We start from the raw sequence: 13,332 nt of genomic DNA on the forward strand, positions 1-13,332 counted from the left end.
AGTTCAAGAAGTTGAAGACACCATTTGCAACAACAAGTTTGGCCATTGAATCTCCAGGTAAAACCGCCGCAAAATTGTGAGTAGATAAACTCTTCAACTTCCTGCACCTCATAGTCTGAACCTCAAAGTAATTAAACTTCAAGTGTTACAACAAACTCCATTTCTGGTGAGAATTCAGTCAATTCGGAGCGAACCCAATGCACCTGCTGGCATAAACTCTAGAATTCGCCATGGAAGGTGATTAGTTTGTTTAGAAACGGGTTTTGCGAAGCCAATGAGTGGTGCAATTCAAGGCAATCAAAATTGCAAAAGCGAGTAGAAGATCGAAGACTTACGGAGAGAGGCTGTGAATGTGCTTCTTGTTAGAACCCACATTGACATGGTGATGGGGACAGATTCAGACCCTCCAAAAAGCTCGCACGCCGCGAGACACAAAACGGATCGAACCCGATTAGAAAGAAGAGATGGGTCTTGCGGTTTTGGGGTTTGTGGGATTGATGTAGAGGAAGAAGGGTTTGGGGATTAGGACTCTAGGGTTTGGAGTTTTTGGGTGAAGGAGTTTAGAGGGAGGTGAAATGGGAATCGAGATCAGAACAAATTAGAGAGAGGAGAGAGAGACCGGGAATGGGATTGAAGGAAGAAGAAGATAGATTTTTTTTTTGTCGCCAATTTTTTTGTCTTCAAATGACAATTTTACCCCATAAAGTGGGCCCCAATGTTAGAGTTAATGTCCAATTTAGACGGTTTGGACACGGTTGACTAAAATTAGAAAGTTTAGGGGTGTTTATGATTAAATTGAGACCACAAGGACTAACATGAAGTTACCCCCAAACCTCAGGGGGGTAAACTGAATTTAATCCAATAAAAAACCGTAAGAGATTATGATCTTGACAATCACCTAATACTCCTTGGCAGCCCACACAAACCAAATTCGTTTATTTTTCACCTTTCATATTTCATGATCTCCTTTTTCAATTAAACTATAACATCAACATTATTAAAGATACTCTAAAGAAAAACCCTAGCGTTGCCTTCTGCCGTACTCCAAAACCAAAACCCTAGTGTTGCTTTCTCATGGCGTCCTCCTCCTCCTCCTCCGGCAAAAAGACCTCCATTAAGGATGTTACTGCCACCTTTGCTGCCTCTCTTGCTCTTGCTGGGGGCGATGTTGTTGATATCTCCCACATGGTGAGTGGAACCACCACGGGAGGATCTCAAGCTTTCTTATTGGCTCGTTCATTGACGAGGAAAACATGCAGTAGCATGGATCTGTAGCGTCACTTTCGATGCATCTAGGTGTTAGATGGATCTTTCAAGGTACAAGATCAGCCTCCAAACTGGTATGTCTTCTCTTTGATGGTCGTAAAGATCGAAACAAGGTACTTAGAGGGGGCCTTGGTATTTCAACAAAGCTCCAGTGGTTGTACAAGCCTATGGTGGTTTTATTGCTCCCCAATCTGTACCGCTGGAAACCCTATACTTTTGGGTGAGAATCAACAATATTCCACCAGCTCTGGAAGAGATGCAGACAATCATGAATGTTGCCTCCATTGCTGGGACGTACCAGGAGATCGACCAAAAGCTTTTTGACAATTTTGGCAAGATTAGGGCTCATGGTACACATGAAATCTCCAAACTCTTCTTCCAAAAAAAAAAAAAAAACCCTAAATCTCGCTCCTGGAGTTGTGGCAGAGATTGATTTTTTCTTCGAAAACTTGACTGGTAAATGCAAAAGATGCAATCTGATATACCATGATAAGGGAGTTTGTCAGGCGGTTTCACCAAGCAAATCTTCTGGTGAGAAGGAGCAATTGCGTCTCCTATTGCCAAAACCTTTCTTGGGCTTTGTTGATAACAGGTTTGTCAATGGAGCATTTAAATTTCAGGGTATACAAACCCCAATATTACCTCCTGTAGCATGTAATTTGTTTGGTTCATTTGATGGCAATAAGCCTCGAAAGCCAATTGTTATTCGGAATACAGGTTTGGAGACTCGAACTGCAGATGCTTGTTTTGAAGGTACTAGCAAGGATGCTCTAGCGATAGTTCCTTTTGAGGAGATGCCGACAGTTTTAAAGCGCAGCAGACCAACTTCCCCTTTCTCTTCCCCAAAGAAACTCAAGTTTTTGCTAGGTGAAGTTTTAGAGAGCAGATCTGAGCTCCCTAAGAAGCTGAAAGTCCCGGAGTTCCATACTAAATTCTTTGATAAATCTCTTGGTTTGGTTGAAGCTTCAGGAGGAATTTTGATTTCTAAGGAAAGTTTAATCCCAAAAGCGGACACACAACCAGTCAAAAAGAAGAAGGGACAACCTTTGGGATCAAAGAGCAAGAATTCCTCCAAAACAAAGAAGGTGATTGCTGAAGATGTGCTAAGTGTCATTTGTCCTAGTAAACCTCCGAGCCCTAGTGTTAAGGGCAAGGAAAAAATTTACTTTTATTTTATTTAAACTTGCTTATTTACTTGTCATTGTTACATGGTTTATAGGCTTTTTTGAATAAGTTAGCATGGGTACCGTCAAATGATTGGATCTAATCTATGTATCGATATGGTATACCACAAACTCTTTATCTACCCAGATATGGTAAATGGATGATATGTAATAGTCATTTTTGGCTTGAGTTTATTAACATATCGACATGATATTCTTAAAATAATAATAATAATAATAAATAAACTATAACATCTAAAAAAACCAATAATATAGTCATTCGTCGTTGTTACTGTTATTAGATTGTAATAGCGCGAATTATCCATATTAATTTATATTTGTTTAGATTCTTAAAACTGTATATTTTCTGTTGAGCTGTGAAATAATTGTGAGAATGTACGCCGATGTAAAAAGAATTTGGTTTGTGTGACAATGATTTGTTATTCTCTGACGCGAGAATCGGATAATCTTGTACCTCAATTATTTTGAATTAAATACTATAATAAACTCTTCACTCAGATTGTCTAACCCATTCGACCTACGAATACTAAATTGTTATGACTATGTTAGTATTTTGCTATTTGAAGGTGAAATTGTAATGTGGTATGCAATGATGATTGTTTGTATGTGTCATGAAAGCCATCATTCACGTTAAAATCACATCAATTTTTTCAGTAATGTATTAGTTTCAGTGATGTTGTGAACTCTGATCAATCGCATAACAGAAAATATTGAGGTCTCAATTCTTTCTCTGGTGCAATTACATAAGAAAAACCTCTCTTGCCTCTACCTGGCAGCCCAAGAACTATGAACAATAGGCCCAAATAGGGTGGTTCATGACCTCACAAACCACAAGCCCACAAGGAAACCAATTCGGGTCGGTACTCACATCTTACCATGTACAGTAAAAATATGTGACCGAAACTGAAAATGACCACCTCTCACAATAAAGTTACAGTGTCATCACCAAACAATAAGAAAGGCCGAGCTGGAAGACCATAATTAACCCGCACGCACGGCCCAGTGGCTTTAAATATTCTCCACCCCAAACTTTTCTCCCCTCTCCCCTTCCTTTCCTTCTTTCCCAGTCACATTAGTCAGTCCCTGCCTCCCGCTTTTCGAAATCGTCCTTGTTCTTTCCTGTACGCAAAACTCAGTACAAAACGACATGAGAAAGAAACACACACGATTACTAATCTAATCTACTCTCTCTTCTCTCACACGAGGTCTCAGAGCTACTTGCATTTCTATTAATCTCTCCTGCAGCTTTTGACATTCTCAAACCCAACACTCCAGCTCTACTCCCCCTATAAACTACTCCTCCTCTCTGCTTTCACACCCTCACACTTCACTCCTCACTCTGGTTCTTCTGCCTATAAATACTCTGTTTCTGCTCTGTAATTTCTGTGAGGGCCGGGTTTCGAACATGTATACGAGGGAGAGATCGTCTTTTCAGGAAGAGAAGTTCCCAGGAGGAGGAGGAAGAAGGAGAAGAAACCCTTCTTTCTCTTCTTCTCTTCTCGACTCTATTTACCGCTCGATCGACGAATCGAACGGTGTCGATCCGGGCTTTGTCAGAGAGTCGAAGAAACAGAGCAGCTCTGTTTCCAAGCGTGAAGAGACTAAAGGAGGCAGCGGGAAGACCAATCTTCGCCGAGCCATGATGATCGATAATTGGGTTGAGAGGCAGAGCGTTCACAGCTCTATGTTCACGAACTCGGCTTCCAGTTCTTCAGAGTCGAGCTCCGGAGCTGCATTTTCGTCTTCGGATCAAACAGAGTCGAGCTACAAAAGACGGTCGAAACAGAGTCCGGCAGTAGTGGTCTCTGTTCGCTCCGAGAATATGGAGAAGCCGAAAAGCGAGAGTGGAAGTGGAGGCGGGTTTACGAAGACGAAGCTTAGAGCTCTCAAAATCTACGGCGAATTGAAGAAAGCCAAGCAACCCATTTCGCCGGGAGGAAAAATTGCGAGCTTCATCAACTCGATTTTCAATTCCGGGAACGTCAAGAAAGCCAAGATGTGCTATGTTGGAGCTGTAGAAGACGTGAGTACTTCAGAGCATGTAACCAAGTCTACTTACTCTTCTTCTTCGGCTTCAACTTTTTCAAGGTCTTGTTTGAGCAAACCTTCTTCAAGGTCCAAGAAATCGAGCAATGGCAACAAAAGGTCCGTGAGGTTTTACCCAATAAGTGTGATTCTTGGTGAAGATGACACTCAAATTTCAAGCCATAAATGTGTTTATGAACAAGATCCTAGCTTGATGCCAAAACCCACATTTCAAAAATTTGCAAGAACTCCAGGTCAAAATTTCCGGAGAAGCTTATGTGAAGATGGTGATGATGAGGAAAGTGATGCTGAGAGTTATTCAAGTTCGGATCTTTTCGAGCTCAATCAACCAGTTGGGATTGGTAGATATAGAGAAGAACTTCCGGTTTATGAAACCACTAATGTCAGAACCAATCAAGCCATTGCCAAAGGCTTGATATTGTAATTTTCTTTGTTCAAATTCATGAAGTTATTCTATCATTGTTAATTTCTTGCAGTTTACTACCAGTTAAGTATTACTTTGGCCAGAATCAAAAGCATTGAAAAATCATTAGACAAAGCTACTTTCTTGCAGAAGCACTTTCTCTGTTGAAGGTCACATCCACACGCTTAAACTATAAGTAATTGTGAAAAAAAGCAGATTGAAAAAGGAAGAGGAAATGAACAAAAGTAAAAACACAAATCTCCTCTGCTACTAGAGAACAGAGAAAAGTGAAAGCAAGTTTCTCTTGGGTGCTTTACCACTGTCCTAAGCACATGGCCTCAACCACCTCAAGTATTGTCAGGTAAAAATTCCAATAGCTTTAAACCCAAAGAAAACCAGAAATGATTAAAAACTGAGATCTTTTCAAAATTTCTTGGTTCCTTCATCCAGAATATGATTCATTTTCTTGGTTCCTTCATTTCTAGAATATGATTTCATTATTGGGTTTGGTCATAACCATTATACCACAAACTATGAAACAAGGAGGAAATTGTAATCCAAGTGAATCCAACAATGATCTTAAATGTTGGGGACACGAGATAACATGGATATGAACAGGTTAGGAGACTTGGCAGACAAGGAAGGGGCCACTCATAAGGAATCTTAAGAAGTCAAAATACATTGCAAGCTAAGCTAAGATGAAGATATTGGAGCAAAAATCTATATCCCAACAAACTTTAACACCACAGGATAGAGGAGAAAATGAAAAGTTGTGATCTAACTACATGTTCTTGGGATGATATATATATGGGGCACCCTCATTGGACCCTATCATTGACTTTCAACACCATCTCTTGATTACTTTTTCTCAAAAGTAAGAAACCAAGAATTGGAGAACTGTGAATTTGAAAGGGATGGGATACTAATTAATCACTTAAGAGAGTAAATAGCTCATGATGCTATAACATGAGTTGATGAAGAGGACCAAACTAGAGGTGATAGTGATGCATGTCATGTTAGTTTTCTTCACATGATGATAACACCATCAATTTAGCTGCAATCACCAATCCTAATTCTTGATACAGTGCAAATAATACTACCATTACAATAAGATTATCAACAAAATTAGGTAATCGACATCATGAAAGCGATACAAAATCACAAGGTCGACAATGTGTTTGATGAAATGTCTCAAATAAGTGTTTAAAGTAAAATTATAGTGTCGACAATGTGTTTAATGAAACTAGGTAATCAACAACATGAAAGCGATGTAAAACCACAGTGTCGACAATGTATTTGATGAAATGTTTAAAATAAGTGTTTAAAGTAAAACAAAAGAGCAAGACACGTGCATTTATGTTCAATTTCTTGAAAGATTAAAGGTCTCGGTACAATTGGGTAAGAGCGAGCCTCATATCAGAGACACTTGGTAACAATCCGATCGGAATTTTTCCGATGACAATATAAGGAACCCAAATTTGGGCCCATGATAACCCGCTTTGATACCATGTTAAATAGCGACAAGTTTTCCGATGACAATATAAGGAACCCAAATTTGGGCCCATGATAATCCGCTTTGATACCATGTTAAATAACGACAAACGTGGCTTGTGGCCAACTATTGTATCGATACTGTCCCAACTTAACCAGCCGATAGGTGTTGGGTTTTAATCACAAAAGGCCTCGGTACAAATGGGTAAGAGTTACCCACTTATAAGTTATATTTTATTTGTCACTTTTCCAACGTGAGATTTTTTCTTTCCAACAAAATCTGGTACATATAATACCAAATATTGATGAAAGACATGGTAAATAGATAATGATCCCAATTCACAATAAGCAGCAATCATCTATAAACAAACACGAACACAAATAGCAATCCGAAAGATTGCAGGCAACAAAATCTACTGTATATTGATCTGGTTTACTATACTGGGTCCGTAATATGAACAAGTATTTGTCATTTATGGGATGGGACATGTATGTTTCTCAACAACCATGCATAAAACCCTGGAAAATGAATGACGATATAAAACAAAGGAACGTGGAGCTATCAGGTCTATAAGTAGTTTTAGTAGATTAGAGGAGAGCCCTGAGATTGAAACGATCACAAGTGAAGTACCCAGCTATCTCTGGGTTGGATCGTCCCTCCATATTTGTCTCACTAGCTTAGCTAGGGCTTACTGGTTCATACTTCATACAAGGTGGTGGTTAGGTACTATGCTCACTGACACTGCCAGTGTTACATTCTTGTATTATATACAGGCATGATGGGCATCCTATTATATAAGTCCAAACTGCATTATGCAATTCTGGTTACATGTATCATGTTGATCTTATTGTCCCTCCACGGCTGGTACAGTCTATTATGAGCAAGACCTGGCCGGGTTTGTGATGCCAATTCGAAGCTAGAATTTCACACGTTTGTTTTGTTTGCCTCGTTGTATTTTCAACTTTTTGAATGTTCTTGCTTAATTTGATTGAGTACTATGGATATATATAAATAAACGTCTTATTCAGGAAAATAATAAGAACATATGAGATTCAGTACTTATCCGATAATATAATTGAGTGAGAGGAATTGCATACCTTTAAACTCCTCTCATATTGATCTCCGAGTACTACCACCACCAGTCAAGAGTCATGATTGTACATGGTGTGTGGAAAGGATGGTAACCTTCAAAGCCACTTCAACATATACGAGAATTTCATAAATGATCACTTAACTATGACTCATTCGACACTTTGATTACTCAATTTTCAAATATATCACTTTAGTCACTCAACTATTACTCTGTCAATCACTTTAGTCACCGAATGGACATTTTGTCTTTAATCACTTCTCCTATTCATTCTAATTCAGATTTCTCAATTTTTCACAATTGGTCGGTTGAAAAAATCCTTGATATTATAGAAAATAATTTTTTTTAATGAAAAAATTAACAAAGTGACTAAAGTGAATAACAGAGTTAAAGTTGAGTGACCAAAGTGATATATTTAAAAAGTGAGTGACCAAAGTGTCAAACAGGTAAAAAAGTTGAGTGACAATTTATGATATTCTCCCTATATTCTTTGGGGTATAATGCCTGGTAAGAATATGGTGTATGTGTGATAAGAATTAATAGGTGGACATGTCATGATTTAAGGTAACATGCAACAACTTAGCTTTACTACTAGCAGAATAAGTAACGACAAATGAATATCTCGAATCCTTATGACCTATAACAATATACATGATGTACATGCATGACTTAAGTCTGCACTTGGTACATATATATATATTGTTTAGGACTTGATATCCTTTATGGGAGGAGTTAAGTTAGATTCCTATATTTACATAAGACATAGGGTCCATGCTCTATCAATCACAAGCTATTAATCAACTCAGCCACTTGAACAGAGAAAGACTCCCTGCTAATTAATTGGGGTTATTCTCAATCTAATCAAGTTGAATCTTTCATATCAGGACACCCCGGTGTAGATTTTTGAGATTGATTCATCTCTCAAGCATCTTTAGATGCACTTTTAGAAACATCTGTCACTCCGATCGTACCACTTGAATCAACTCATACCTTCCCAACATTTTCACCGTCTCTATGTAAATAAAAAAAAATCCCAAAAGGAAAATGAGTAAAACTATAAGCCCACGGACCATACAGGCCTGAAAGTGGTTAGTATTGGGCTTCCCACCTTTATTTCTTCCAGAACAGAGTCGTGGGCTTCATCAAGAAAAGAGATCCAAAAGAAAAAGAAAAAAAAAGCGTGCGAAAAATAACGATCACGCGGGCCCCACGAGCCACAGGAAGGAAGGAGGGTGGTCGTCTCCTTCTTCCTCTGTGATACCATTCCTTAACCACTACACAAAAACACCGCGTACCAAGAGAAGAAGATCAGAGCACCTTAAAGCCTTTCCCACCTTCGATTCCATTCCTTCCCAAATTGGTTGATCGCAGCAGTCAATTACGACTCGACCCCGACCCGACCCGATCCGATCCGATCAGCGAATTCAGTTTTGACCTTCCTTCCGATCCACCGCCATGAGTTTCATCTTCGGCAAGCGCAAAACCCCCGCAGGTTCGTTAACTTGATCGAATTTCCGGTTTCCTTATCTCTATTGTGTTAAAGAAATAGTTTTCTGAATCTGAATTCGTTGAATTTACATGATTTATGAAGTTCTTACATGGAATTATTGCAAAACTTTTATTTTTCGCTGATTTTGGTTGAGATAGTTTCTGCAGTCGAAGAGAGAATGATCAAAGGAAAAGCATAGAAATTTCATAATTTTCCAGTGAAATTTTCTGTACTTGTTGACGACGTTGTGTAGTTATACATTTTAAGGCCTTTAATGCCTTTGATTGTACAGGGATATAGCTAGCTCTAAGCCTCAGGGATGTATATAAAACACGAAGAGAATCAAGTGTTTTTACGATTGCGATTATTTGGTTTAAACTTTATGTACTATTAGGATATGCTATATGGAAATATGAAGTTTCAATGCTCTGCGCGGTAGTTGAGTTTTGTTTGTTGTTCATATCATCTTGTTCAGGGACATAATACTGGTGCTAAGGTTACTGTTTACTAGGTGAAAGTCTAATATGTGTGTGTGTGACTTTGTGGTTTCAGAACTCTTGCGGGAGAACAAGAGAATGTTGGATAAATCTATTAGAGAAATAGAGAGGGAGAGAGGATCCCTCCAGACGCAAGAGAAGAAACTGATTCAAGAGATTAAGAAGAGTGCTAAGCAAGGGCAGATGGTATGTTTTTCTTTTTCTCTCTGCTAGCTCTGCTGTTTTGCTTTACTTCTGGTGACCGGAGTTTAAGTATCTTTCTCTGTTTGTATCTTATGGCTGTGCTACTTTTGACCGCATACGTAAACTCCCATGGCTTGGTGTTGCATAAATATCTCTATCAGAGAGTTTTATGCCTTGTACAGTTTTACCCTATCCACTTTAGCTTGATGGTCAAATTTCTCAACCAAGGTTTTTCATTTGATGAATTTTGTTTTAGGGAGCTGTCAGAGTTATGGCAAAAGACCTTGTTCGAACACGGCACCAGATTGAAAAGTTTTATAAGCTCAAGTCACAACTCCAGGGTGTATCTCTCAGAATCCAGGTATGTCCCACATTCTGTAATGTATGCCTTGAATATATCTGAATAGAGCATCTTTTGCAATTCATACACCATCACTACTTTGTGGCATGAATTGTGTGTTCTTTACATGAAATGATCTCTCTCTCTCTCTCTCTTTTTTTTTAGAATTACATGAAATGATCTCTATGTTCATTGTCTTCAGGAATTGATTGTTTCTTATATGTTTGTTTTTTCTTTTCAGACACTGAAATCAACTCAAGCGATGGGAGAGGCAATGAAGGGGGTGACAAAGGCAATGGGCCAGATGAATAGACAGATGAACTTGCCATCACTGCAGAAAATTATGCAAGAATTTGAGAGGCAGAATGAGAAGATGGAATTGACAACTGAGGTGATGGGAGATGCCATTGATGATGCTTTGGAAGGAGACGAGGAAGAGGAGGAAACAGACGACCTAGTTAACCAAGTTCTTGATGAAATTGGTATAACCGTCAATCAAGAGGTAATTCCACCTGTCAGCACTCATATACTTCTCTTTCAAAATAAAAATGGTTTTGAGCAGTGGTAATCGTACTCTGTGTTCTCATTCATTGCAGCTTGTTAATGCGCCATCAGCCTCTGTGGCTGCACCAGCTGCAAAGGGCAAGGTTGCACAAGTGGAAGCAGCTGCGACCGATGATGGTGGGATAGATAGTGATTTACAGGCGAGGCTAGACAATTTAAGAAGGATGTAGACTTCATATCTTGTATATACTATATTGTTGGCATAGTGTGAAAGTTCAGATTTCTTTTGGGCCTTGTAATATCTGTGAAAATCATTCAAGAATTTTTCTGATCAGGATATGAGATATGCAGATTCTAATAAAATTACGTTTGGTAAATCTATACTCAGAGATGCCGAAATGGTAATGCATGTTGTAGGTATGTCCTAGTTTCATAAGTCTTTTAAATACCTTGTCAATCAGTGCGATTGTACTTGGTCCTATCCCATCGGAATATTGCTAAATGTTGATTGCAAACACAGGAGAAAAGAATTCTGACGCTTTTTAAGAATGCATTAGAACTGTACTGTATCCAGAAGGCGAACACAAAAGATTATAACATCAAAAACGGTGGATTTGTATCGTAACAATGTTTTCACAAATTACAACAAAAGAGTGGAAGTTCAACCTTCTGAGGAATCGACTGAGACAATTATAGTTGACAATCTGTCTTGATCATTTTCAGAATATTAAGAAACAAATGTGCAACTTACAGCTTAATATAGCCGAAGCACCAAAAATTTCAGTATCATATACAACAGTGGGCAGGCCTTGCCAGTTTAGTTGGGTCCAACTGATACGAAAAATGTTACCCTCTGTCCCCTGAACCTTGTTTTCTACTCTGAATTCCTTGTTATCATCGTCCTTATATCAGAAACACCAAAACCCAAAACTAAGAAACTGAAGAGCCCTAATTTTCTTTTTCCCTTTTTCTCTCTGGAAAGAAACCAAAAACCTTAAACCGGTGAACTTGCGATGCTGCTAGAAACCAGCAGGACTTCTCTGGAATGCTCCTCCGGCGTAGTAGTGGTTAACTCCCGGTGGCACCAAGAAACGACTGGCACCGTTGCCCGGCAGAGTGGGCAATCTGAGTGAGAGTAAAGCCACATATCTATGCAAGGAGCATGAAACGAGTGCTTGCAGCTAGGCAACTTCCTTACCTCTTCTCCATCTTCAAACACCGACAAGCAAACCGCGCATTCATAATCGATCAGTACTTGACCTTGTTCTTGAGCCACTGACCTCTCCTTCTGTTTCTTGTACTTGAAGCTGTCCAAGTTCTCAAAGCTCCTGCTTCTTGCTGACCTTGCAGCCTCAACAAAAGCGTTGGACCTAACATTTCTCGGTGATGATGGGGGGTGGCGCGGGGCGGACCATTTGATGAAGATGAGATTGTACATGGCTAGAACAATAGCGGCAGTTCCAACAACTATGAGGCCATAATACAACATAGGCAAGCTGGTGCTTTTGGTCGCCAGAGGCGGGGGTGGCGGCGGCAAAAAGGGGCTCGGAGAGGGAGTTGGTGCCATGTAGGAACGCATGCTTGGTTTTGTAAAGAGTGGCAAGGGAAAATTTTGTAGACTTGAGAGGAGGGTTTTGAGTTTGAACGTAGTTTTCTGTATTCTATATATCATTTGAGATTAAACCAAGGATTAAACTAACAAGAAGTAGTTAATCAGAAAGCCGTAGTGGTTATGTAGTTGTACAATATAAACTTGTTTATCATTGATGGGTTAGAGAATGATTGAATGAAGACAAAGGAATACGCAATTACAAGAAACCAAAGCAAAGGTTGGATTGGATTGAATATATTGTTGATAAGAATTCACTCTCTCTAGTCTGCCCTATGCTTGACTTAGAGCAAAAATAAATAAATAAAATACATATTGGTAGATGGTTCTCTTATCAATGACCAGTATTATACTAAAAACCAAATTAACTTATTCGGCAATTGTTTTATTCACTAATCTTTTGTGTACAAAAAGCTTAGAAATTTGCACAAAATGCTACCATTTTTGATACATGGTCTGATCTCAAGTTGGGTACTTGGGGCTCATAACAAGTGCACTCATTTGGCGTACGGTGCGGCATCAACGCTCCATTTTTCGCAGAGCTGTATTTCGAAATCCCAGTTTCGTGAAGCAGGGCGGCGGCTTTGTCCATTTGCTTTGACGCTCCGGCGTCGCTCTCGGTTCGGTAGAGCAGGCAGAGAAGACTTCTCCATTCAAATTGTGGTGGAGAGGCCAAGGTCACGGATCCGAGGCAGAGCTTTGCCGCATGGTGGTCGGATTGGTGTCGACGTCGGGTTCTGGATTAGTGTGTGTGCAGTCACCGCAAACATGGGTAAGCGGTGGTGATCGAATCCTTGCAGCGAATTTGGGCATGAAGTCGGGTTGAGGCTTGGAGGTGGAATTGATTACCGGTGAGGTTTGGTGACCACTGAAGGGCGAGGCCGACCGCCGGAAGTGTTGGAATGGCAGAGGCCGGTTGTGTTGGGATAGCAGCGGCTCCGGCGAGCCTACTAGGGTTCCAGTGCTTTCCGGTCCAAACTTTAGAGTGAGGGTAGTGGGAGTTGGGCTGGGCTTTGGGCTTAAGCCCACTTTCCCTCCTCTTTCTGATTTGGGCAGAAGTTGGGTCGGGCCTTTTGGTAGGCTTGTTGCGGGCTGGGCTCAAATATCAAGGCTGTTCACTGCATTAAAGGGTGGAAGGGTACACCAAGATGGTCTTAGCCCCAAGTTGATCAATGCAAATGCGGAGAACTAGGGTTATGTTAGAATAAATTTAGTTGTTAGTTTTGGCA

At 39.8% G+C, this 13,332-nt stretch overlaps 3 protein-coding genes across 3 annotated transcripts; 2 read left to right on the forward strand and 1 right to left on the reverse strand.

Annotated features, from left to right (window-relative positions):
* Nucleotides 1–4,089: 4,089 nt before the first annotated feature.
* On the forward strand, nt 4,090–4,920 carry LOC112183566 (protein BIG GRAIN 1-like B). Its single transcript, XM_024321942.1, has one exon. It carries the CDS (start codon nt 4,090–4,092, stop codon nt 4,918–4,920), a length of 831 nt encoding a protein of 276 aa, XP_024177710.1.
* A 3,824-nt stretch (nt 4,921–8,744) lies between these two features.
* LOC112189611 (vacuolar protein sorting-associated protein 2 homolog 1) lies at nt 8,745–10,877 on the forward strand. Its single transcript, XM_024328952.2, has 5 exons — nt 8,745–8,973; nt 9,523–9,653; nt 9,907–10,011; nt 10,232–10,492; nt 10,587–10,877. Exons 1-5 carry the CDS (start codon nt 8,937–8,939, stop codon nt 10,722–10,724), a joined length of 672 nt encoding a protein of 223 aa, XP_024184720.1. The 5' UTR covers nt 8,745–8,936; the 3' UTR covers nt 10,725–10,877.
* A 611-nt stretch (nt 10,878–11,488) lies between these two features.
* Nucleotides 11,489–12,061, reverse strand: LOC112183567 (RING-H2 finger protein ATL52). The gene has a single exon (XM_024321943.1). It carries the CDS (start codon nt 12,059–12,061, stop codon nt 11,489–11,491), a length of 573 nt encoding a protein of 190 aa, XP_024177711.1.
* Nucleotides 12,062–13,332: the final 1,271 nt, after the last annotated feature.

The sequence above is a fragment of the Rosa chinensis genome, chromosome 2 (assembly GCF_002994745.2).
Source record: "Rosa chinensis cultivar Old Blush chromosome 2, RchiOBHm-V2, whole genome shotgun sequence".
NCBI classification, from domain to species: Eukaryota; Viridiplantae; Streptophyta; class Magnoliopsida; order Rosales; family Rosaceae; genus Rosa; species Rosa chinensis.